Source organism: Dermacentor albipictus, unplaced genomic scaffold (genome assembly GCF_038994185.2).
Source record: "Dermacentor albipictus isolate Rhodes 1998 colony unplaced genomic scaffold, USDA_Dalb.pri_finalv2 scaffold_14, whole genome shotgun sequence".
Lineage (NCBI taxonomy): Eukaryota > Metazoa > Arthropoda > Arachnida > Ixodida > Ixodidae > Dermacentor > Dermacentor albipictus.
Genome location: NW_027225568.1, coordinates 1,492,085 through 1,516,736, shown reverse-complemented (window position 1 = coordinate 1,516,736; position 24,652 = coordinate 1,492,085). Strand labels below are relative to the sequence as shown.

The window sequence follows — 24,652 nt, the reverse complement described above, 5'->3', positions numbered from 1 at the left end:
AGTCTTGCAAAAGTGAAACTATCTGCGAAAGTGATCGGTCAAGACAACCACCCTAGTGCATATAGAAAGTGTGAAAGCATGTGCGAAGATCAAAACGATTAGCCACACAGATCGGCCCAGAAGCACGTGTTTACGGATGCAGTTCAGAGCCTTGTTTAAGTGAGAGCACACAAGACTTCTGCCGCATCTGTCGTTGGGTTTCCAGTTTTGCAATGATGGTCATATCATGCCAACACTGCTGGTTGCCTGCCACCTAGGACAAGGACAATTCCACAGATGCTGCCATGCCTGTGCCTACATTCACGGATGTACTGCATAGAATCAATAAAATTGGAAGATTAATCTGTGCAGGCAACGTCGCCATAGGTGACCTCTTTACGGAAGTTGCTGCGCTTGAAAGACAGCTCTTGCTGCGTGGCTCAAACAAAGTCTATATTGTATTCTTGTTATTTGATTTCTTAATGATTACATCCACTGCACATGTCGCTTGCATTATATAAACTTGTAGTAATCGTTGCTGTTTTTCGCATGTACCCCACTCCGCTTTATAATGCCTTGGCGCTTGAGAGTATGTGAAAAAAAAATAAATAAATAAATAAACAGGGTGTCTACCAAGTCGACATTTCCAAATTCCCTGAGTTTTCCAGGTTTTCCCTGAGTGCTGTTGCGAAATTCCCTGAGTGATGCAGAACTATGTTTTATGTCAAGTCGCGCTGAAACCATATCGCCCTATGCTGTCACTCTCTAGTAAGCATATGAAAAAAATTTTAAAGAAAACAGACTTAATCCAATTTGAATACTAAGAAGGAGTGTTTATGTTATTCAAAAAAAGAATATAAGGGAGGGGTTATTAGAATGCACAGCAAATAAAATGTCTTCGAAACAATTTTCAAATCGAGTTGGACATTCTCTAGCACAAATAAAAAGGAGATGCATACAGAAGCAAATATTTTTGAATATGAGCTATTTCTATCAACTGATAGCATGCTCAGTGTCATGCAACTGTCCTGACATACTCTCAGCTCGCGCAAGACGCCTCAGTGTTGTGTTTCACTGCTTTAAAGAGTTTATTTTGGTTTGGATGAGGGACACCTGCATCTCAGCATCAGCCAAGAATTTGTTTTTTGAGCGCAGGCTCCTTCAAAGAAGCGGTCGCATACTTAATTCCCCGTTCATTCCTCAGTGCGTCGATCCTTTCTGTTCTCGTCCTCCTTTCACCGTGTGTTCACCCCACGGACCATTTGAAGAATACTCTTGGTCAATTTACAGTCAACGTCCATTTTTTCGGACCCCCTAGGGGCCGGTAAAGCTTCTGAAAAATCAGGCAGTCCGAAAAAATAAATTCATGTCTTTTACTGCCCTTAAGGGCTAAAATCGACACATGTACGTCTGAAAAAGCTCTGAATGCCTGCCAGTGCACTTATTAGGCATATCGGTGCTCCTACTGTGACAGGTGAGGGCGGGTGCACACGTGTAAAATTAAGGAATACATAGTGTCCCGCGACAATTGCCCCTTCCTACGCTTGTTACGCTTCACCGCGTTACACGACTGTAATGAGGCGAAGCAGACTTTCGGGAAAGAGCATTATGCAATGCGCCGTGCTTTCCGAGCTTCGAAGACAAAATTATTGCTGTCAGCGGAGAAACGAAACACGGCACCGAACGACAAGAAGCTTACCAGCGAACGTCGAAGAGCTAGACCTAGCGTTGCCGCAGTGGTGGCTACGGCTGCCAGCGGATCTGCGTGCGAGAGCACCGGTTCAAGGCGGCGAGGTAATCAAAATAGCAGCGGTGGTGGTTTTCATTAATGCCGTCTCGGACCTGCGATCACGCAAGACGTTTAGAAAATCGAACGGCGAAGAGTTCTTGTGTCTGAAATTTCAGACGTTATGATACATTGACTCTTTGGGGTACGTGGTGGTGCCGCGAAGCCGTCCGAGTTATCGGGAATCCGGAAAGTCGGTCGTTGACTGTACACTGGCAACTCCTCCATCCGACGACGATTCGTTACGAGTCCTGTCTGTTTCTCGAGCCAGCATTACCGCGACTTTTGACCCTCTAAAAAAATTACAGCTAATTTTCCCTGATAGAAGCACAAATTCCCTGAGTTTTCCCTGAGTTTTTCCAGACTACTCAAAATCCCTGAGAATTCCCGGTTTTCCCGGTTGGTACACACCCTGAATAAATATAAGAAATTGACTGATTTTTTAAGTGTATAGATCAGAAAAGAATGTATTAGTGCGCTGGTGGTTGTGAATCGCAGGACACAGCATGCTAAATCTCACAGTACATGTTACGCTAAAAAAACGGTTTGGGTTTCAGTCCTGCAGAGTATTACAGCTGATAGCCAAAGTTTCTCGCAAAGCGCGAAACTGTGTATTACAGACACAATTTTTGTTGGTCAGATTATACGATACCCGGATTATAGGATGTTTTTGTGTGGTCCCTAGAAAGTCGTATAATCGCAGTTCCACTGTACTTCTCAAATCAATATTAGCATGCACCTGCAGAGGATCATGAGCATTATGGCAACATTCCTCAATCACAGTGTGGCCATGACGCCTCATGCTCAGCAGCGAAATGTTATGCAGTAAACTCATGTTAATTCAACCCCAGTTAATTCGAAAAAATGCGATAGTTTGGACACACTGCCAAATCGTGTCCGGCATACACATTATGTGGATTACAATTTGGCGAAGTTGGTAATGATCCTGTGCTCTTTTGCTGGTCCTTGTCATAAGTGGTGCTGCTGAAGATGGAAATGCATTATTTTACGGCATAAAACTCTCTTTCATTTGGATATCTGGCCATACTCTAGATAATTCGGGCAGTCCTTGGAGCTCAGCAACATGCAACGCCTCCAAGGACAGGCAGTGCCGTCGTGCTACCCAACCTCCGAGGCCGTGGCACACGTGGTGGTGGCATCCAAACAAAATTAAAAGGAGTCATGAGCATTGCTGTCGTCGGCAGTCTGTGAGATAGTTTTCGTCTTTTTGATGCTTACCCTCCAGCCATGTTCCTATACATCTGTCATTTGTCAGTGATTTTTCCTTCTGTAGTTGTTGAGTTGGTGAGGCTTTTATTTTGTTGTTCTTTTCAGTTCATTTGGACACTCTCTCCAAACCCATTAAATCCAAATTAACAAGGTTTTACTGTACGACTGGGTCACTGGACCATGCCACTGTACCTGCTCCCACAAAAAGAGAAATGAAAGAAAACCTAAAAGGAAAGTGAGACATAAGTGAACATACAGTTTTTCCCATAGTCTGCTTGGGTCCAATACTAATGTCGAGTCGGCCACCGCTTGCTTCCCGGAAGCTGATCTGGTGTCGTACATACACTGGAACAGCCACCACACTGCACAAAAAATGCACACAGATGGATCATGAGACTTATTTGCATCAGGCACCTGATGCATATCACCATAGTCAATTCTTTTTCAACTACCCCATACAGCCTCTGTCAACCATAATCAATGGATGCAGGGAGCCCATATTAAAGCCTACTACACCTTGTCGTAGTCAGCTTGAAAACTACAGCTTTCATTTCTACGTGGTCATTCCCATTTGCACTTGACAATTTTTAAGCTGTGTCTAAAACCAACACTGTGCTGTCATTGCCAACAGCCATGGCCAGCGAGGATGGAAAAGCATCAAAACTCAGAAGTGCAACCAGGATAACTAACAACACAAGTGTTTCCTGCAAAAACTACAATGTGTACCTATGATTCACCACACTGTGGAAGTGCTTCGTCCAATGGCACGTCAAATGTGAGGGTTGACTTAACTTTTTCATAGCACAAAGAGCTATGTATAATTTTAAGCTTTTGCACAGCTTTGCACTGACGAAATGTGAAACATCACATACATTCTGAATTCTTGACTTGTTCTTTCCTTTGAGATACAGATGCAGTAAACCGTCATTAACTCAAACTCTGATATCTCAAAATATCGGTCAAGTCAAAAGTTTCTTCTGGCCAGTGTCAACCCATGTGTGCTCCTCCCCATATTTCGAAGAAAAGTTTTTGCACCGGACTTCGGATATCTCGAAATTTCGACTTCAAAAGTACCAAAAAAAAAGGCAATGGGGCAGCATTGGCAGCGTAGCTTGAACTTGCTTTTCACCCAGCAACAGCTCACCAGCCAAATGCCGCACCAAGCTGTGATACCCACTTATCTTTCCCCCTTCTTTCTATCCTCGCTCATAAGCACTTGCTTGGCTCATTACTGCCACTTTTTTTCTGGCCTCTACAGCAATGGGGAGCTAGGAGTCGAAGTTTTTTTTTCCCTCTTATTTAAGACATTGTCAGTGACGCATCAATGTGGTCACAGCACATTAATCGTTAACTTGAGCAAGATGAACAGCACCTCTGAGCAGGTGCAATCAGACCACGCACTGTGCCCAAAAGAATGCTGTGCCCACAGCATTTCAGCGAAATCCAACTTCATAAAGACGTTCGCTTAATACTTGCATGACGGTGAGGCATAAATAGCACGTCACTGGTAGGTATCTGCCGAGGGTGTGACAGCTGCACTTTTCCGCAGTTCAGTTTTACTTACTGAAGTGAAATTGTCTGGAATTCATTATAATGCAGTTATGCTCGAATAAGTGGCTTCAAATTTTAGCAGAAATACTAGTGCAATATACCGTATTTTTTCGAATCTAGACCGATAGTTCTTTTGAAATAATCATATGCCAAACACTAGGGTTGGCTTAGATTCGAGGATATTAAAAAACGCGCCAGGTTGTAACTGAAAATGATAAGTACGGTGCAAAGATAGTATAGTGAACCAGAATATTTCTAGTTCATTATAATAGCTAGCGTCATCGAGAAAAGTCAGTATCGCAGCCACTATTAGCCGCACTAGTAGCCAACGGAAGTACATGAGCGACGCTGCTATTTTGATCTGTGTCGTATCTGTGTGTGGTGTGGCCCGTGGCGTGGTGTAATCGTAATGGCACCAAACAGGCGATGCCACTATAATGCCACTTTCAAACGAAAAGTTGTGCTAGCCACAGAGGCATTGTCAAACGCTCAAGCTGGGCGGGACTCCAGCATCGGTGAGAAAAACATCCGTCGTTGGAGGAGGGCAACGGGGGATGCTTTTTGCATGTGCCGCAACGAGGAGATGACAGCGATAAAATAAGCGTGCGATAACAGAGAGGAGCTTTTCACCGAGATTGCGCTAAGTTTCGATGCGTGCGAGTCATGCCACATTGCCTGCGCATGCATGGGCGTGTAGACGCGAGCGCTTGCGCGCATCCACAAGCGTGCGTGTGGTCTGGGTTAGCAAAGATTTATAACGTAGAGTGAGCTCGGCATGTTCATATTAAATAAATGCTGTTTTCATTTTGTGAACACTGTCCTCACTTTTTTTGTTCAGCCTACCTTCGAGGTAAGTTTTCACATTTTTTCTGGCTTCGGACATTTGGGGGTCGGCTTAGAATCGGGGCCAGCCTAGATTCGAGTAAGTATGGTAAGAGGACGTGAGAGGGGTGTATAAAACTAACGAGACGTGAAGAAACCAGACAAAGAGCTACTCATTGTTCCAACTTCTTTTTCTCCTTTTGCTGTGCCCGCCTGCCCCATTTATTTGTCTTTTTCTACATACTCCAGCTCCCCCAGTAGCGTTGTCCAATTCAAGCGTGTACAATTTCAACACTGGCCTTCTTATAAGCTTGCCATCTTGAGCTTTCACAAGGCAGGCTCGGATTATTCCATCTTGACCAGGGAAGACGTCCACGACTCGTTCCAGTGGCCAAATACCTCTTGAGGTGCTAGGTTCCTCGATGAGTACAATATCATCTACTTGTAGTTTGCTACTAGGATGCAATGGGTAGAGGTGAAGTGCCTGCAGCTCGAGGAGGTATTCTTTCTTCCATCGGATCCACAGGTGGTCCACGAGCTTCTGGCAGTATCGCAACTTCTTGCTGAGGTCACGTTGCGCAGCCTGTGCACTTAGAGCTACATCGTCACTGTTTGTTCGCTCTGGAGAGGCAAGAAATGAGTTCCCGACCAGAAAATGAGCAGGACATAGTGGAGAAGGCTCTCTAACGTCCGTATACGTATAGGTTAGGGGTCTTGAATTGATAACTGCCTCTACCTCCAGCAGTACAGTCTCATCAGTTTGTTCACTGTTGAGCTTGCTCTTTCCCAGCACTTTGCATAAAGATGACTTGACTGATCGGATAAGTCTCTCCCACCAGCCGCCCCACCAATGCGCACCTGGCCTAATAAATTTCCATTCTATGTGATGCGTCAAGAGCAAAGATGCAAAGATGCAAATGGAGAGCTCTTCATGGTGTTCCAAATGTCCCATAGGTCTCGCAATGCTCTCTTAAATGAGAGAGCATTATCGGAGTACAGTGTTGCGGGCACTCCTCTACAAGCCACAAATCTATGGAACGCTAGTAAGAAGGAGCTTGTAGGGATTCCACTCGTCAATTCAAGGTGTACAGCTCTCGTGGTCGCACATGTGAACAACAGAATATAAGCTTTGTATGTAACTTCATCAGTCTCATGTTGCTTTACATATAGTGGGCCTGCAAAGTCTAATCCCACAATTTCAAACAGCCGTTATGTGAGAAACCTGTCTTCAGTCATTGGAGCAAATTGCACCTTTACAGGTTTGCCGTTGTATTTTCTGCAGAGAAAGCAAGCATTGATGATCCGTTTAACTTCTTGTCGAGCACGTATAACCCAGTAACGCTGTCGAATTTGCATCATAGTGCTTGCCACACCACCATGTAAAACTCTACAGTGAGCCTCAGTAACCACTAAGGCCGTGAAGGGATGCCTTTGTGGTAGAATAACCGGGTGCTTTTCGTCATACGTAGCATTCATTCTTTCAATTCGGCCACCAAGTCGAAGCTGCCTGCTGTGATCAAGGCAAGAGTGGAGATCGCGCAGTACGGAGTGTTTCTGGACAGTGTCTCTAAGCCAAAGGTGTTCAATGTAATTCGTGAATACTTTGAGCTGGACACGACAGATCCAGAACATTTCAGCCTTGTTTAGCTCCTCTGTCAAGATAGTTCCACCGAGTGACGTTCGAATACGACGACATCGATCCACAAATGGAAATACCCAGGTGCTGACGCGCAGGAGCTTCTGTAGGTTGCCAAACCTCCTTAAGTCAATCAGGGTGTCCACTATTCTCAGCGCTTGAAGAAGTACATATTGCGTGTCACACTCTGACTCTTTGTAGATCAGTGTGCTTATGTCCGAGTCTGTAGGCCAGGTTGATCTTGGCTGGAATAACCATTCAGGTCCTCTCCACCAGCTGCGACATGTACGTAGAATCTTTAAACATATGCCCCTAGTCAATAAATCTGACGGGTTGTCTTCTCCTGGGCAGTAAAGCCATAGCAGTGGGTCAGCAAATGCTGCGATTTCAGTTACTCTGTGCTTTACAAACTGACCCAACTTGTTACGGTCACCCCAGATCCAGCTCAGTGTGATTGTTGAGTCTGTCCATATGATGGAGGGAAAATGCGTTGAATCCCATGATGAGTGGATGTATTTTAATAATCTGGCTTCTACTATCGCAGCCATAAGCTCGACCTTCGGCAGTGTTAAAATCTTGGTAGGTGCTACTCTAGACTTCGCTACTACTAGTGATGTAGCTGTATTTCCGCAGTCATCAACTGTTCCAAAATAGGCACATGCTCCATAAACCTTCAGGCTGGCATCGACGAATATATGCAGCTCTTCCTTCTCGACTGCTCTATATAGTCCATCTCTAACACAGAGTAAAATCCTGATGAAGCCAAGCTGGATTACGTCTGTGCACCATGCTGTCCATGTTGTCTTGGTCTCCTCTGGTAACTGGTCATCCCAAGACTGGCCTAAAACCCACAGGTGCTGAAACAAAAGGTTTGCAGTGACGGTGAAAGGCGAGAGAATACCAAGAGGGTCGAAAATTTGGGAAGCAGCCTTGAGAAGTTAACGTTTTGTGTCCGGATGAGCTGAGGCTAAGTATTGGGCTATAGATTTGGAAGGAAATTTGAAGGAATCAGTTTCGGTATCCCATTGCATTCCCAAAACTGCAGTTGATTCACTTGATGCACCTTCCACTTGCTCCTCATGGTTGTCGAAAATGTTCTGTAGTTGCTGGTTATTGGTCTTCCATTTTCTGAGACTCATGCCTGCATCTCACATAATTGCCTTAGATCGCTCATAGATGCTCAGACCATCTTCGAATGTCTCTCCACCCACCAGTAAATCGTCTACATAAAAGGACTTCTTCAAAATAGAAGCAAGCGCTTTGTCCTCACAAGCGTTGTCCAAGTGGTGAGAATAGTCGCCATGAGCAAGAAAGGGACTGATGTTGATCCAAATGGTACCCTGGTCATACGCCATTCGACAATGTTACTGTTTTGGGTGACGGGAATGGCATCAAACCAGAGAAACCGGAATGCATCTCGGTCGGTCTCCTATATCTCAATTTGTAATGCCTTCTCGATATCCGAGTTGACTGCGACCGGAAACCACCAAAAGCGAAGCAGTACTTGTAGTAACTCTGGGTTGAGGTTCACCTCTTTATCCAGGCAGTTGTTGAGTGATGGAAAGCCTTGAGAGTGTGACGATGCGTCGAACACGACTGGGAGCTTGGTGGTCAGCGATGATTCCTCTCGTATAACTTCCCGATGTGGCATACAATAGGTGGCCCGATCAATAGGAATACTCTTAAGTACCACTTCAGCATGTCCTAGCTCCAGGTATCATCGGATGACTGCGTTGTATCGCTCCAATAATCCTTCATTCATTGATAGCCTCTTTGCCACTTTTTGTAGACGTGCGAGCACGGTATCACGGTTGCTTCCAAGTAGGTGTTTCTGATCTTCTTTCAAGGCAGCGCCACAATGTATTTGCCATTTTTCTTGCGAATTGTTCCTCAGAACCGTGCAATGAACTCAGGAGAGGGAGGTTCGCCAGAATCTGTGATGCCCATTGCTTCGAGCTGCCAGAACGACTGTAGAATCTGCAAGGTTGTGTCATCATCAGTAATCGTTTCCACTAGCAAAACGTAGACCCTAATGTTAGCGTCACAGTCAAGAAAGGCTTCTCAAACCACTCACAAACCACTCAAGCTGCGGGATGGTCTTTGAGACACTGATCGCAATGCTAACTCTGAAAGCCCGCAGCACCCTACCACAAGACCATGATGTGCCTCAAGGCACATCTAAATGCTTGTTGCACATTTTTATTCAGAATAGGGTAGAAATTGATGCAGCGCAGAAGCAAACTTGCATGTATGGATATGCACTGTGCCACCATCAGTGCACTTGTACTTCAAATCACGTATGTGCCTGGCCACGTGTCTGTCACAATACGCCATTTAAATGGCCAATCATCATATGACAGCAACGACTAGGCCAAGCAGGCACTGTTATTCAAAAGTTATTTTCAGCTTGCAGAACATAGTCCCCATCCACACCCACTCACGTGTAAAACTGTGAGCATAGACAGAAAGTCTTCATTTTTCCAGAGGAAGGGGGGGGGGGGGCGCGCAACCAGATTTTCAAACTCCACTCAAATATATTGCCTTTAATAACAGTTGCACTAGAATAAACTTCGTGTGGCCATGAAGAATCGTTCACTGAAGTGACGGCCTTATGTGAGTATTTACAAGACCTCATAGTAGGAGAGAGTTAAATTATATTCACACACCGGATAAACTTTCACTGTCGTAGTCGCCGTGATGTTCTGTATAAAGTCCAAAAGTAGGGATGTGCGAATATTTGAAAAGTTCGAATATTATATTTTTAATATTTGTATTTGATTCAAAAAATAGATATTTCAAAATGATCGAATATTCGCATGGATATGAATATTACGAAATGTTATTAATGACACTGCAATGAAGTTACGCCTATATACCGATGACTGCGTGCTTTATCGTAACGTTGCTAACGCCCATGACCAACAGGAACTAAAAGTGTTTTTACTGTTCTGTGAATGGAGTAACACATGGCAAATGAAAATTAATTTCACTAAAACACTTGTAATGACCTTCAGTAACAAAAAGAATCCGCTGCATTTCTCTTACAGTTATAACGGTAACTACTTGACCCATGTCAACGAGTTCAGATACCTGGGTGTTATTTTTCATATAACTTAAAATGGAATGCTCATATTAATAACATTTCTGGGAAAGCACTTTGCAAACTTGGCTATCTCAAACGAACCTTAAAGAATGCCACAAAGGAATGTAAATTAACTGCTTACAAATCACTAGTTCGACCCATCCTGGAGTACACCTCAACTGTTTGGTCCCCTCATCATGCGCGCGACATTGACCGTTTAGAATCAGTTTATAAAAAAAGCAATACGATTCATCTTCGGCTGGTATGACCGCAACTTTTCACCTTCTTCACATATGCACACTTTATATTTGCAAACGTTAGAACATAGGCGCACACGTGAACGTATTATCATGCTGCACAAGATCGTTCACACGTCATCTGGCATTCAGGCACCCTTCTCATTTGTGCCCTCAAGCGCACGTGCAACCCGACGGAACCAGCCATTAAACATTGTTCCTTTCAAAACACATATAGACTGCATTAAATTTTCTTTTTTCCCACTAACTGTTGAAATTTTGAATCGATTGGATGGCTCACTTCACACATTGCCAATTGAAGAGTTCGTTGTTCAGTTGCCTAACAATTTGACCTGTTGATCTGTTTTTAATACTTCTGTGTTATCTATTTCTATGCTGCCCATGTTATTTGTTTTTACTATGTATCTACCCACTCCTGCTATGTCTCCCCTACAAGACAGCAGTATCTGTAAATAAATAAACATTCGAATCAAATCGACTATACTGCTGGTTGTGAGGGAGTGAACACGGTTCTTAGCATTTGTTTCTATCTGATTTAAGACTATTAGGGTGATATTGTGCTAAATTTGTGCTCTCTACAGATAGCGCGACTATGCACGACAAGTTAGAAATTGCACAGGTGCTCTACCAGTACTTCAGTTTGGTATTCACACTAACGGTTTCACACCACAGTCCTCTTCCTTGATGGCTTACCTCCAATCACTGACATTTTTATAACTGAGGAAGGCGTGTTAGCTCTTCTGCTCGACTTAGACACCAAGGAGTCACCAGGTATCGATGAAATACCCAACACCTTTCTAGTCCGGTATGCCAAGTGGTGCACGAAGTACCTAACCTTAGTTTTAGGAAATCACTAAAATGCTCAGAGTTGCCGACAAATTGGAGATTTGCAATAATCACTCTGATTCCTAAAGAACGAAACCTTCTTCCTACAGACTGATTTCTCTTTTGTGCACTTCCGTAAAATTGCTAGAACACATCATCTGTAAACACATAACCAATTTTCTCGAGGAGAATCACGTTATTGATAACCAACAGCACAGGTTCCGTTGCGGTCTTTCCACTATTATGCAATTGATTGCAACTGTTTACAACTTGACAACAGCATTAGATAGGCAAAGTCAAGTCGATATCATTTTTCTTGACTTCGAGAAGGCGTTCGACCGCGTATCACATCAGAAATTATTGCCGAAATTAAAACCCACATTAAAACACAATTGCCTTCCCTCATGGATTGAAGCCTATCTTTCGCACAAACATCAATACTTTGGGACCCTCGTCTGTATATTACATTTATGTACCTATGTTTTGCATATGAATAAACTTCAACTTCAAAGCGTAGTTGTCGATGGTGTTCTTTCTGATGCAGTTCCAGTGGATTCCAGTATTCCACAGGGCTCTGTTCTAAGTCACCTTTTCTTTCTAGTGTTCATTAATGACATTGCTGAAAACATACATGTTAAAATGCGACTGTTCGCAGATGATTGCATAATTTACCATGAAATTTCTAGTCCTAACTACCAACTTCTTCTAAGCGATTCCCTATCTGCAATAGAAAATTGGTGCTCGACGTGGCAAATGACTGAATTCCAAAAAGACCGTAGCAATGACTGCCACACGTAAAAAGAATCCTTTAGGTTTTACATATTGCATAGCCAATGAAATTAGTTGTAAATACAGTCGAACCCACTTATAACAATATTCAGGTGCCACAAAAATTCCATTGTTATAACCAAGTTGCATGAAAACATCAAAATAGGGGGATGGCAGAGCTGATATGAGAAAACTATATAGGCACCTTCCTCTGCCCAGCTGCTGATTGTGTTCACTCATTTGACTGCGTCCTGGGCGCTCCGATCGCGTGTAACAAGCCGCGGCTGTCGGCGTTAAAGAATGGCACTGCTATAACAACTGCAAAGAGGTGTCGTGGGTGGCAAGCGATATGCGAGCACCGCCAAGACATCACTTTGGTGGCCCCAAAAGGGGCCTTTTAAAAATTGCGAGAAGGCTGCCGCGGCAGCTTGTTAGCTTGAGAAATACAGAAATAACGTTGAGGAGAGATCGCCACAAGCATCTCGCCATGTACTTCTCACTGGCTCGCATGAGAAATGCCTATGTCCATCAGCCATGCATGCTTTACGCGAAGCTTGTCGTCATCCGAAGCTTGTGAAGCTTGCTGACGCGAAGCTTGCCGACATGTTTTTAAATACAAATATTTTCCCCTCACCATTGTTCAATGGAATGGCCTGCCTGGAAACGTGGTCAGTTCCAAAACAGTGAACTTGTTTCTACAAGCCCCGAGTGAACAATAGGGCACACATGTAATCTGTTTCAAGTCAAGTGTTTTGCTTTTGTACTCGGTTCTACTGTGTTTTGGACTCTGGTCCAGTCTCTTTGTTTGCTTCTTCTGTTGCAATGTACGTTTTCTCTGTTTTTATTATTTCTGTACCCCACTCCTGCCTAAGGCCTGTAATATAGGCCAGCAGTATGTGCTGAATAAATAAATAAAATTTTGAGACAATTTCCTGCTGGTAGCAAAATTTCACCTGTAAAGCACACTTAGCAACTTCACATTTGAACTTTGTAAAAAAGCCAGCCTCTCTGTCACAAGAGGGCATCGATTTGGCATCGCCAATTCTGAGATTATTGGCAGAAAGTGCGATGTGTGAGGACTGGCACAGGGTCAAATACCCCCGAGTTTACAACCGTTTGATGTGGCATAATAAAGCACAGACTGGTGAGGTACCCTAGTGGGAAGTACTAAATTTTCCAAGTTAACATGAGCCAAATACACAACGTTTTAGTATAATGGTTTACTAGTATACCTTCTTAGCTTTCACAATTCAATTGCAAAGTTCCAACATTACAAATGAACCCAACCTGCTAATAAATGCATGTCCATATCATTATTTGATATTATATTCAATATTTAAGCTAAGTACTTGTATTCGATTGGTATTAGAAAATTTTGACATTTGCACACCCCTATCCAGAAGCCACATGATTGAGCGACCCATACACTGTCATCATCATCAGCCTGGTTACGCCCACTGCAGGGCAAAGACCTCGCCCATACTTCTCCAACTACCCCAGTCATGTACTAATTGTGGCAAAGTTGTCCCTGCAAACTTCTTTATCTCATCCGTCCACCTAAATTTCTGCCGCCCCCTGCTATGCTTCCATTCTCTTGGAAACAAGTCCGTAACCCTTAATGACCACCGGTTATCTTCCCTCCTCATTACATGCCCTGCCCATGCCCATTTCTTTTTCTTGATTTCAACTAAGATGTCATTAACTCGCGTTTGTTCCCTCACCCAATCTGCTCTTTTCTTATCCCTTAACGTTACACCCATCACTCTTCTTTCCATAGCTCGTTGCGTCGTCCTCAATTTAGGCAGAACCCTTTTCGAAGGCCTTGAGGTTTCTGCCCCATACGTGAGTACAGGTAAGACACAGTTATATACTTTTCTCGTGAGGAATAGTGGCAACCTGCTGTTCATGATTTGATAATGCCTGCCAAACGCACCCCAGCCCATTCTTATTCTTCAGATTATTTCAGTCTCATGATCCGGATCCGCAGTCACTACCTGTCCTAAGTAGGTGCATTCCCACACAACTTCCAGTGCCTCGCTGCCTATCGTAAACTGCTGTTCTCTTCCGAGACTGTTAAACATTACTTTAGTTTCCTGCAGATTAATTTTTAGACCCACCCTTCTGCTTTGCCTCTCCAGGTCAGTGAGCATGCATTGCAGTTGGTCCCCTGAGTTACTAAGCAAGGCAATATCATCAGCGAATTGCAAGTTACTAAGGTATTCTCCATTAACTCTTATCCCCAATTCTTCCCAATCCAGGTCTCTGAATGCCTCCTGTAAACACGCTGTGAATAGCATTGGAGAGATCATATCTCCCTGCCTGACGCCTTTCTTTATTGGGATTTTGTTGCTTTCTTTATGGAGGACTACGGTGGCTGTGGAGCCGCTATAGATATCTTTCAGTATTTTTACATACGGCTCGTCTACACCCTGATTCCGTAATGCTTCCATGACTGCTGAGGTTTCGACAGAATCAAATGCTTTCTAGTAATCAATGAAAGCTATATATAATATCAGGGTTGGTTATATACCGCACATTTCTCTTATCACCTGATTGAGTGTGAATATGGTCTTTTGTTGAATAGCCTTTACGGAATCCTGCCTGGTCCTTTGTTTGACAGAATTCTAGGGTGTTCCTGATTCTATTTGGGATTACCTCAGTAAATACTTTGTAGGTAACCGACAGTGAGCTGATCGGTCTATAATTTATCAAGTCTTTGGCGTCCCCTTTCTTATGGAGTAGGATTATGTTAGCTTTCTTCCAACATTCCGGTACGCTCAAAGTCATGAGGCATTGCGTATACAGGGTGGCCAGTTTTTCTAGAACAATCTGCCCACCATCCTTCAACAAATCTGCTCTTACCTGATCCTCCCCAGCTGCCTCCCCCTTTGCATAGCTCCCAAGGCTTTCTTCATTTCTTCCGACGTTACTTGTGGGATTTCAAATTCCTCTAGGCTATTCACTCTTCCATTATCGTCGTGGGTGCCACTGGTACTGTATAAATCTCTATAGAACTCCCCAGCCACTTGAACTACCTCATCCATATTAGTAATGATATTGCCGGCTTTCTCTCTTAACGCATACATCTGATTCTTGCCTATTCCTAGTTTCTTCTTCACTGCTTTTAGGCTTCCTCCGTTCCTGAGAGCATGTTAAATTCTATCCATATTATACTTCCTTATGTCAGCTGTCTTACGCTTGTTGATTAACTGCCCGGTTCTCAAACAATGCTTCACTAGTCTAAACTGATTTATTGTTTCGCTTTAGTGTCCCTTTCAACACTAAGGTCCCATTGCTGAGTTAAAGCCGAATACCTGTTTTGTAGCTTGATCCGGAATTCCTCTATTTTCCCTCTTACCGCTAACTCATTGATCGGTTTCTTATGTACCAGTTTCTTCCGTTCCCTCCTCAAGTCTAGGCTGATTCGAGTTCTTACCATCCTATGGTCACTGCAGCGCACCTCGCTGAGCACGTCCACATCTTGTATGATGCCAGGGTTAGCATAGAGTATAAGGTCTATTTCATTCCTAGTCTCGCCATTTGAGCTCCTCCACGTCCACTTTCGGCTATCCCGCTTGCGGAAGAAAGTATTCATTATCCTCATATTCTGTTCTGCAAACCTACTAATAACTCTCCCAAGCTATTCCTATAGCTTATGCCGTATTCCCCCACTGACTTGTCTCCAGCCTGCTTCTTGCCTGCTTTTGCATTGAAGTCAGCCATCAGTATAGTGTATTTTGTTTTGACTTTACCCATCGTCAATTCCACGTCTTCATAGAAGCTTTCGACTTCCTGGTCATCGTGCCGGCATGTAGGGGCGTAGACCTGTACGACCTTCAATTTGTACCTGTTATTTAGTTACACAACAAGACCTGCCACTCTCTTGTTAATGCTATAGAGTTCCTGTACGTTACCAGCTATATCCTTATTAATCAGGAATCCGACTCCTAATTCTCGTCTCTCAGCTAAGCCCCGGTAGCACAGGAGGTGCCCGCTTTTTAGCACTGTATATGCTTCTTTCGTCCTCCTAACTTCACTGAGCCCTATTATATCCCATTTACTGCCTTCTAATTCCCCCAATAGCACTGCTGGACTCACCTCACTAGATAACGTTCTAGCATTAAACGTTGCCAGGTTCAGATTCCAATGGTGGCCTGTCCAGATCCAGAGATTCTTAGCCCCCTCTGCTGCGTCGCAGGTCTGACTGCTGCCATGGTCAGTTGCTTCGCAGCTGCTGCGGACTGAGGGCCGAGGTTTCATTGTTGTGTTCATATAGGAGGTTGTGGCCAAGTACTGCACCAGGGTGGCCAATCCTGCTTTGGTGAGGGAGTGCGTCACCGGTTCTGGTCACCAGGATCAGGCCACACTCCAGGCCTGTTTATGCAATTTCATCAGCACGCGGATTTTCTTTTTTCTTTAATGCAGTGGAAAACTGCACGGCACCGGGATTCGAACCACGGTCCTCTTGCACGCGAGGCGGGTGTTCTACCTCTACGCCACCGCTGCGCTTCCATACACTGTGAGTGCAAGAAAAAGCACACAACGGTGAGCCGAAAAGGATGGCAGCTTGATAGGCATTAGCCCCCGCCCGTGCTCAATATTCAGGTTAATTGGAGGTCACGTGATCAAATGCGTGCTTGAGAAGGAGAGCGCAGGTCCTCTCCTCTTACCCTGCCATAGCTGTGAATGACAACACAGCTGACACTTACGCAGCCTGCGTGCCATATCTAATTGTTGTTAATCATTGGTGGGTGCAATGATAAAGGGCAAGCAGGGATGGCTACTAACTTCCTGCGCCCGTAGAGTTGCAGATCTCGTAGGCTAAGTTAAAGGGACCCTGAAATGATTTTGACGATTTCCTACAAACGTACTGAGTCGTTACAGTAGGTCCTCGTGATCATTCACCCTTTCAGGGTCAATGACAACATAAATACACGGCGCTGCGAACAAGTCCGAAATGATTTATGCCGTATATTTTTGGCACCGTCTGTGCGTTTAAAAAGCGCGCCAATTTCCTAAATGTTTCTTTCTTGGCATGTGCTGTCACTATGTGGGAATACATGGAATTTTTTTCTTGCACCTCCCTCTCTCGATTCTTGTTCCATGGTTTGATTGAGGGATAGTTTGCTCCGGTGCATCTATATACTACCGCTCGTGCATTAGCGCGTGCGTGGGCAGGCAGCTGTTTGGGTTTTGTTCTGCGGGCAGTTTCGGCTTCTTGCGCTCGCAAAACTGATGGCTATCTCATTACTAATCGCTCAAAGGGAGGCCGCCTGTTTCTCGCTCGTTCAGTGCTCATAGGGCTGAGTGCAGGAAGGATGCTGCCCTGCATGCATTTCCTTTTCCTTTCTTTTTTTCTTGGAGACTTGTGAAAACTAATCGCCTCTAGTGGGCGATAAGATGAAGATCAGCGGAAGTTTTTCACACGTTTTGCTTTTTTGACAGGCACACAACCGCACATTTTTCCTGAGTGCGCTCACCTATGGAGTTTGATTATGCAATGGATGTAAATATTAGTGTAAGAGCAGGAACATTTGACAGTTGCAAAACATTCTCGTTTGCGCATTTTCTAAGCTTTGAACTATGTGTATAACTACGCATGAAATTTTTCATTCTTATAAGTTTATTTCCTTTTTTTATTGTTGTTATTCATGAAAAAACAGTACATATATACCATCACAAAATACTTTTTCCTTACTTTAAGGTCACCCTAGAAAAATTACAGTAAATTTTTTTGAAATGGGTCCCTCAGAAGAATTGGAATCTGCAATAAATATTGTACCCTGGGCAGTCACATATGGCGAAAAAATCGACCCTGAAAGGGTTAATTGACACATCCAAGTGCTCCGTGTAAAGCGTGTAATTTATTATAAGGTTTTAAAAATGCACATCGCTGCCGATCACAGAACACTGCTCTGCTGAATTTTCAGCCACCCCTATCCATTTGACGTCCTTCACCCAATTGACGTCAGTAGGGTGAGCTATCCGATTGGCTGCCCAGGGCGCGTCATCGATAATTTTTCCAACTTTATGATGAACAAACGTAGTTCGTAATAGTTGGAATGTTTCTATAAGAAGAAAGTAAAAGAACGAAAATGCACAAGAACAATATCTCAAAAATTTTAATTAAATTATGGGGTTTTACGAACCAAAACCACTTTCTGATTGAGGCACGCCGTAGTGGAGGACTCTGCAAATTGCGACCATCTGGGTTTCTTTAACGAGCGCCTAAATCTAAGTATGCGGGTGTTTTTGCATTTCGCCCCCATCAAAATGCAGCGGCCATGGCTGGGATTTGATCCCATGACCTCGTGCTCAGCAGCCCAACACCCTAACCACTGAGAAACCACGGCCGGTAACAATTTCTCAGTACACTTAAGCACTTCTGGCACACAGCAAGTGTCGTCTGCTTGAGTTACAACACGCTTCGTTTTTGACGAAAGCTCCGCGGTCAGTGTCGGTCTCAGTCTGTTCGCGAGCACCATGATTCGCCCTTGTTGCGTTGTGGGCTGCAAATGCAGCGACTAGCAATATGACAAGCGGCGACATCGTGTGCCTCTGCAAGGCAGCAGACGAGCGGACTGGCTGCAGCGCATCAGACTGCCGCTATCCGATCAGCACCAGGATTTGCGCGTTTCCGGCCGTCGCTTTATTTATTTATTTATTTGTTTGTTTATTTATTTATACAATACTGCAGGCCCAAATGAGGGCCCAAGCAGGAGGGGCAGAATACATCAGGGTGTCTACCAAGTTGACATTTCCAAATTCCCTGAGTTTTCCAGGTTTTCCCTGAGTACCTTGGCAATATTCCCTGAGTGACGCAGAACTATGTTTTATGTCAAGATGGGCTAAAACCATGTTGCCCGATGCTGTACTTTCTAGTAAGCATATGAAAATAAAAAGAAACTGACTCAATCTAATTTGAATACGAAGGAGTAGTGTTTATGTTATTCAAAAAGAGAATAGAAGGGAGTGGTTAGTATATGCACAGCAAATAAAATGTCTTTAAAAAATTGCAAATCCAGTCGGACATTCTGAAATACGAATAAAAAGGAGATGCATACAGGAGCAAATATTTTCGTATATGTGCTATTTCTATGAACTGATGGCAAGCTCGTTGGAATGAGGTCCGAACTTTGTCAGAAGTGAGATTCTCGTTCAATCACTGGTGTGTCGACCTGAACTGTCCTGATATACTCTCAGCCCGCGCACAACACCTCAGTGTTGCATTTCATTGCTTTAAAGAGTTTAGTTTGGTCTGGATCAGGAACACCTGCATCTCTGCGTCAGACAACACTGTTTTTTGAGCTCAAGCTACTTGAAAGAAGCAGCGGCACACTCCGTTTCCCGTTTATTCATCAATGCATAGATTCTTTCTGTTCTTGTACTCCTTCCACCCCTCGTTCGCCCCACGGACCATTTGAATCATCTTCTTGGTCAGTTGCACAGTTTACGTCCTATTTTTCGAACCCCCTAGGGGCCGCGAAAACGTCCGAAAAATCGGCCAGCTGGAAAAAATAAATGCATGTCATTTACTGTATTTAAGTGCTTAAACCACCACAGGCACATTCGAAAACGCTCTGAAGACCTGTCGGTACACGTATTAGGCATATCGGTGTTCATACTGTGACAGCAAATACCGGGTGCACGCGTGTATAATTAAGGAATACGTACTGTCTCCCGTGACAATAGCCCCTCCCTACGCTTGTTATGCTTCACTGCAATACTTGTGCGTATGCTTCACCAAGTAACATTTCTGTACGGAGGCGAAGCTGACTTTCGGGAACCGGCATTATGCAACGCACCGTGCTTTCCAAGCTTCTAAGCCAATCGCGAGGAACAAAAAGGCGATCTCCGTGCCATTGCTTACAGCAACGAATTATTTAAATAAAACACACGGCACTCAACGGCAAGAAGCTTCATTGCGAACGTCAAAACAGCTAGGCCTAGCGTTGCCGCAGTGGTGGCTACGGCTGCCAGCGGATCTGCGTGCGAGAGTGCCGGTTCGAAGTAGCGATATAATCAAAATGGCAGTGGTGGTGTCTTTGATTAATGCCGTTTCGGACCTACGGTCACGGCAAAACATCCGGAAAATGGGACGGCAAAGAGTTCTTGCATCCGAAATTTCAGAACTTCTGATACTTTGACTCTATGGGGAACGTGGCTGTGCCGCGAAGCCGTCCAAATTATCGGGAGACTGGAAAGTCGGTCGTCGACTGTACACTGGCAACTCCTCCAGAAGTCCACAAGCCATCAAACACGACTCATTACGATTCCTGCCTGTTACTCGAGCTAGCGTTACCGCGACTTGCGACCCTTTCAATAAAATCACAGCTAATTTTCCCTGATAGAGGCACAAATTCCCTGAGTTTTCCCTGACTTTTTCCAGACTACTCAAAATCCCTGAGAATTCCCGGTTTTCCCGGTTTTCCCGGTTGGTAGACACCCTGTACATAAATATTTACATATGTACGTATATATATACATACACATGTACACATGACAAAGAAATACAAAAGCAATGCAACATATGTAAATATCAGAAGAAAATATCAGAAGAAAACTATAATGAAGGCGACGACTAATAAGATTAAGAGAAGGTACACAGAAGGAAGACAACCCGATAAACATTAGAACAGTATCACACGCATATATGAGCACTTGCAACCACTAGAGGAAAAAAAGGAGGAAAAATAAGGAAAAAAAAACACACCAGAATTTGAACGAGCAACCATTGCAAAATACTGAAAATAATCGAACAAGGAAGATCAGGAAAGTATCAAACAAAATTCACGTTAAAAAAAGAAGGGGGGGGGAGACAGTAACAAGGCTTGCCTACATGGCAATACCCCTAGTATTGAAGACACATGCGTTCAATAGAATCGGTGTTTATCAATTGTGATAATGGTAGGCTGTTCCAATCTGTTACAGTGCGCGGGAAGAAGGAAAACTTAAACAGGTTAGTTCGGGTGTTATAAGGTGTTAAAGAATCAGCGTGACGATGCCGTGTTCGGCGCACTGTAAGTGGATGGATGGATGTGTGTTGTTTAGTGGCGCAAGGGCCAGGTATGGCCAAAGAGCGCCATGACTGATAATGTTGTTAAGCGCTGATTTGTGAGTGGCGATGGTGGGATGTAACATGGCTGTAAAGTGGCCTAAAATCAATCAGTGTCATGGAAGCGTAGAATAGTATATAGCATAAAATTATGATAGTGATACATGTAGTGGTCTGTGGATATAGTACGCGTGACAAGTGGACATGGAGCTAAAACGCAAGAATATGTAAATAGCACTTATGCCTCCGAGGGGCCTTTGAGCACAAAGGCTGGGAGGCAGGTGCTTTCTTTATTGCACCTACCGCAGCAGAAACCTCTGTTAGAGGCTGTACTACGGATTTCCTGGGGCTATAGTATGGAAACTATGTACATCTTTTAAAAATCGAAACAGGGATTCATGTTTAAAGAGAGGTTCTATGCCTACAATCATTTGAGGATGAAGTGGAATTTGTTGCCGGTGAGGTAATGGAAAATGCTTTTTCCTATTTGCATCTAATTCTCTGCATTGCATCAGGATGTGAAGCACGGTAAGTGGCTGACCACACTTATCACACATGGGTGGATCACCACCTGACAAGAGGTATGCGTGTGTACTGTATGTATGTCCTATTCTAAGTCTGCAAAGTATTACTTCCGTGTGGCGGTTCTTTGATACCGGCGGCCAGTTGCCAAGATATGGCTTGATAACATGGAGTTTATTTTCTGTTTCTTTATCCCACAACCGCTGCCAGAAAGCCCTGAGCGCTTTCCTTATGGAGGGCTTAAGGTCCATTACAGGGACAGTCGTGGAAATGTCAGCAGCGTTCGCGTGGATGGATGTGGCTAGCTGGTCAGCCAACACGTTTCCTTGAATCTCGCGGTGCCCCGGCACCCAGCATACCACAATTTGCTGCTTGGACGCATAGGTGGTTAGTATTGCTGAGTAAAGAGATACAATGATAGGGTTCTTATATTTTTTGACAGTTTTCAAAGCGTTTACAACGCTCAATGAATCTGTGTATATAATTGCCTTTGGGATATTACTTTCTTTAATGTGTTTAACAGCAGCCAATATGGCGTAGGCCTCTGCTGTAAAGATACTTGTGCTCGTGTGCAGATAAAAAGGATGGACCGACTGCTGCGTAAGATACGCCAGAATTACACTTTGATGCGTCTGTAAAGAATTCAGGACATGAATATTTGTGTTGTAATTCCAAGAAGTACATTCGTATATGCGCGAGAGGAGCGCGCTTTGTAACAGTTATGAAGGATGTATCACACTCTATTGGTTGCCACTGCCACGGTGGGGGCCGTATAGCAGGGGACATAAGGTGGTATTCAAGCAGGGGAACTCTTGTTTCTTCAGCTAGGTCTCTGACACGCAGTGAGAAAGGCTTTGCCACTGTGGGCCGGTTGCGAAAAAGTTGACAACTGGACAGATCGTTTACGGTGTAATACGCGGGGTGCTGACTGTTTCCGTTTACTCTAAGAAAATACATGAAAGAGGAGTATGTTCTCTGCAGTTCAAGTGACCATTCATCCGATTCAACGTACAGACTTTCCACTGGGCTTGTTCTAAAGGCACCTGTGGACAGGCGAATCCCTAAGTGGTGGACAGGGTCTAGCATCTTTAGAGCAGTTGGAGTAGCCGACTGGTAGACTATGGCTCCATAGTCTAGTCGTGTGCGTATGAGGCTTTTATACAAGTTCATGAGACATTTTCTATCGCTGCCCCAGGTTGTGCGTGAGAGCACCTTTAAGATATTCATTGTTTTCATACATTTGATTTTAAGATACTTTATGTGCGGTACAAAGGTTAATTTCGCGTCTAAAATTATGCCTAAAAATTTATGTTCCTTGTTTACAGGCAGACGCTCACCATGCAACAGAATTTCAGGATCAGCGTGCAGGCCTCTTTTTCTCGAGAAAACGACACACGTGCTTTTTTGTGGGTTCAGTCTGAACCCGTTCTCGTCAGCCCATTTGGAGACCCTGTTAAGGGTTAGCTGGACCTGTCGCTCACAGATTGCAAGAGAACTTGATTGGAATCCTATCTGCACATCGTCAACATATGTTGAATAGAAGATGTTACGTGGTATGTGTAGTCGAAGAGAATTCATTTTTACTATAAATAGCGTGCAGCTGAGCACACCGCCCTGCGGCACTCCTGTTTCCTGTACAAATTTCCGTGACAAAACATTGCCCACTCGAACACGAAATGTGCGATTAGCCAGATAACTTTCGATGACATTGAACATATTACCACGTATACCTAACTGTGAGAGGTCTCTCAATATCCCAAACCGCCACGTTGTATCATAGGCTTTCTCTATATCTAAGAATACCGCTAAGAAAAACTGCTTATGGACAAAAGCCTCACGGATACGTGCCTCGATGCGTATAAGATGGTCACTGGTAGATCGACCCTCCCGAAACCCGCACTGGTACGGGTCGAGCAAATTGCTTGATTCGAGGAAGTGTAGCAGGCGACAGTTAATCATTTTTTCGAAAACTTTGAAGAGGCAACTTGTTAATGCTATGGGTCTGTAGCTTGATGCAGAGGACGGATCCTTTCCTTGCTTTAGAATTGGAATTACAATAGCCTCCTTCCAAACAGGAGGGATCTCGCCGGAAAACCATATAACGTTGTAAAGGTAAAGGAGGGTTTTCTGTGTTTCGGATGGTAGTTGTTTTACCATCTCATATATTACGCGGTCTGAACCTGGGGCGGATGTGTGACAACAGTTAAGTGCTGCCTCCAGTTCTGCTATGCAGAATGGTTCATTGTACGCCGCACTTTTAGCAGATTTTGTTTCTAACTTTTGTCGTTCTATTTGCGTTTTGTACTTTAGGAAGGCTTCGGAGTAGTGTGAGGAGCTCGATATGTATTCAAAATGTGCTCCAAGAAAGTTGGCTTGATCTTCAAGGCTTTCTCCGTGGCTATTTACTAGAGGTAAGGAATACGTTTGTTGCCCATTAACTTTCTTCACTCTATTCCAGACTTTTCTCTCATCTGTATAGGAGTTGATGCTTGATATAAAGTTTGCCCAACTCTCTCGTCTTGCTTGTCGGCGCGTTCTCCTTGCCTGGGATTTGATATGTTTAAAGTTTTCCAGGTTTTCAGCTGTAGGAGAATCGCGAAATATCGCCCACGCTTTGTTCTGGATCCTCCGTGCTTGCCTGCATGCATCGTTCCACCAGGCAACACGCCGCTTGGAACCCATGCCGCTCGTTTGCGTAATACATTTACAGGCGGCATCCAGTATAAAAGCTGTAAAATACGCAACTGCATCATCTATGGCTATACCAGACATCTCAGTCCACGTCATGTGAGTAAGAGTTCGGTACCGTTGCCAATCGGCTGAGTCAATCTTCCACCGAGGGACCTGCGGGGGAAGTTGATCTTGTTTCGGCGTGGTTAGGATTATTGGGAAGTGGTCACTCCCATACGGGTTGTTAAGCACATTAAATTTAAAATAGGGTAAAAGCGTCGGCGATAAAATGCTAAGATCTATGGCAGAGCATGACTTGTTGGCTAGGTTAAAATATGTGGGCTTCTTCGTATTCAAGAGACATGTTCCGGAGGAGTAAATGACCTGTTCAATGACGCGACCTCGCGCATCACAGCGTGAATCGCCCCACAAACTACTGTGGGCATTAAAATCACCGAGAATCATATAG

The 24,652-nt window shown here is 44.1% G+C and overlaps 1 protein-coding gene across 1 annotated transcript in view; it reads right to left on the bottom strand.

Annotated features, from left to right (window-relative positions):
• cm (AP-3 complex subunit carmine) overlaps window positions 1–24,652 on the bottom strand; it is a 140,062-nt gene that overhangs the window by 60,725 nt on the left and 54,685 nt on the right. Inside the window, exon 8 of the mRNA XM_065447681.1 lies at window positions 3,252–3,357. Coding sequence (XP_065303753.1) covers window positions 3,252–3,357 — 106 coding nt within the window. The remainder of the gene's footprint in view (window positions 1–3,251; window positions 3,358–24,652) is intronic.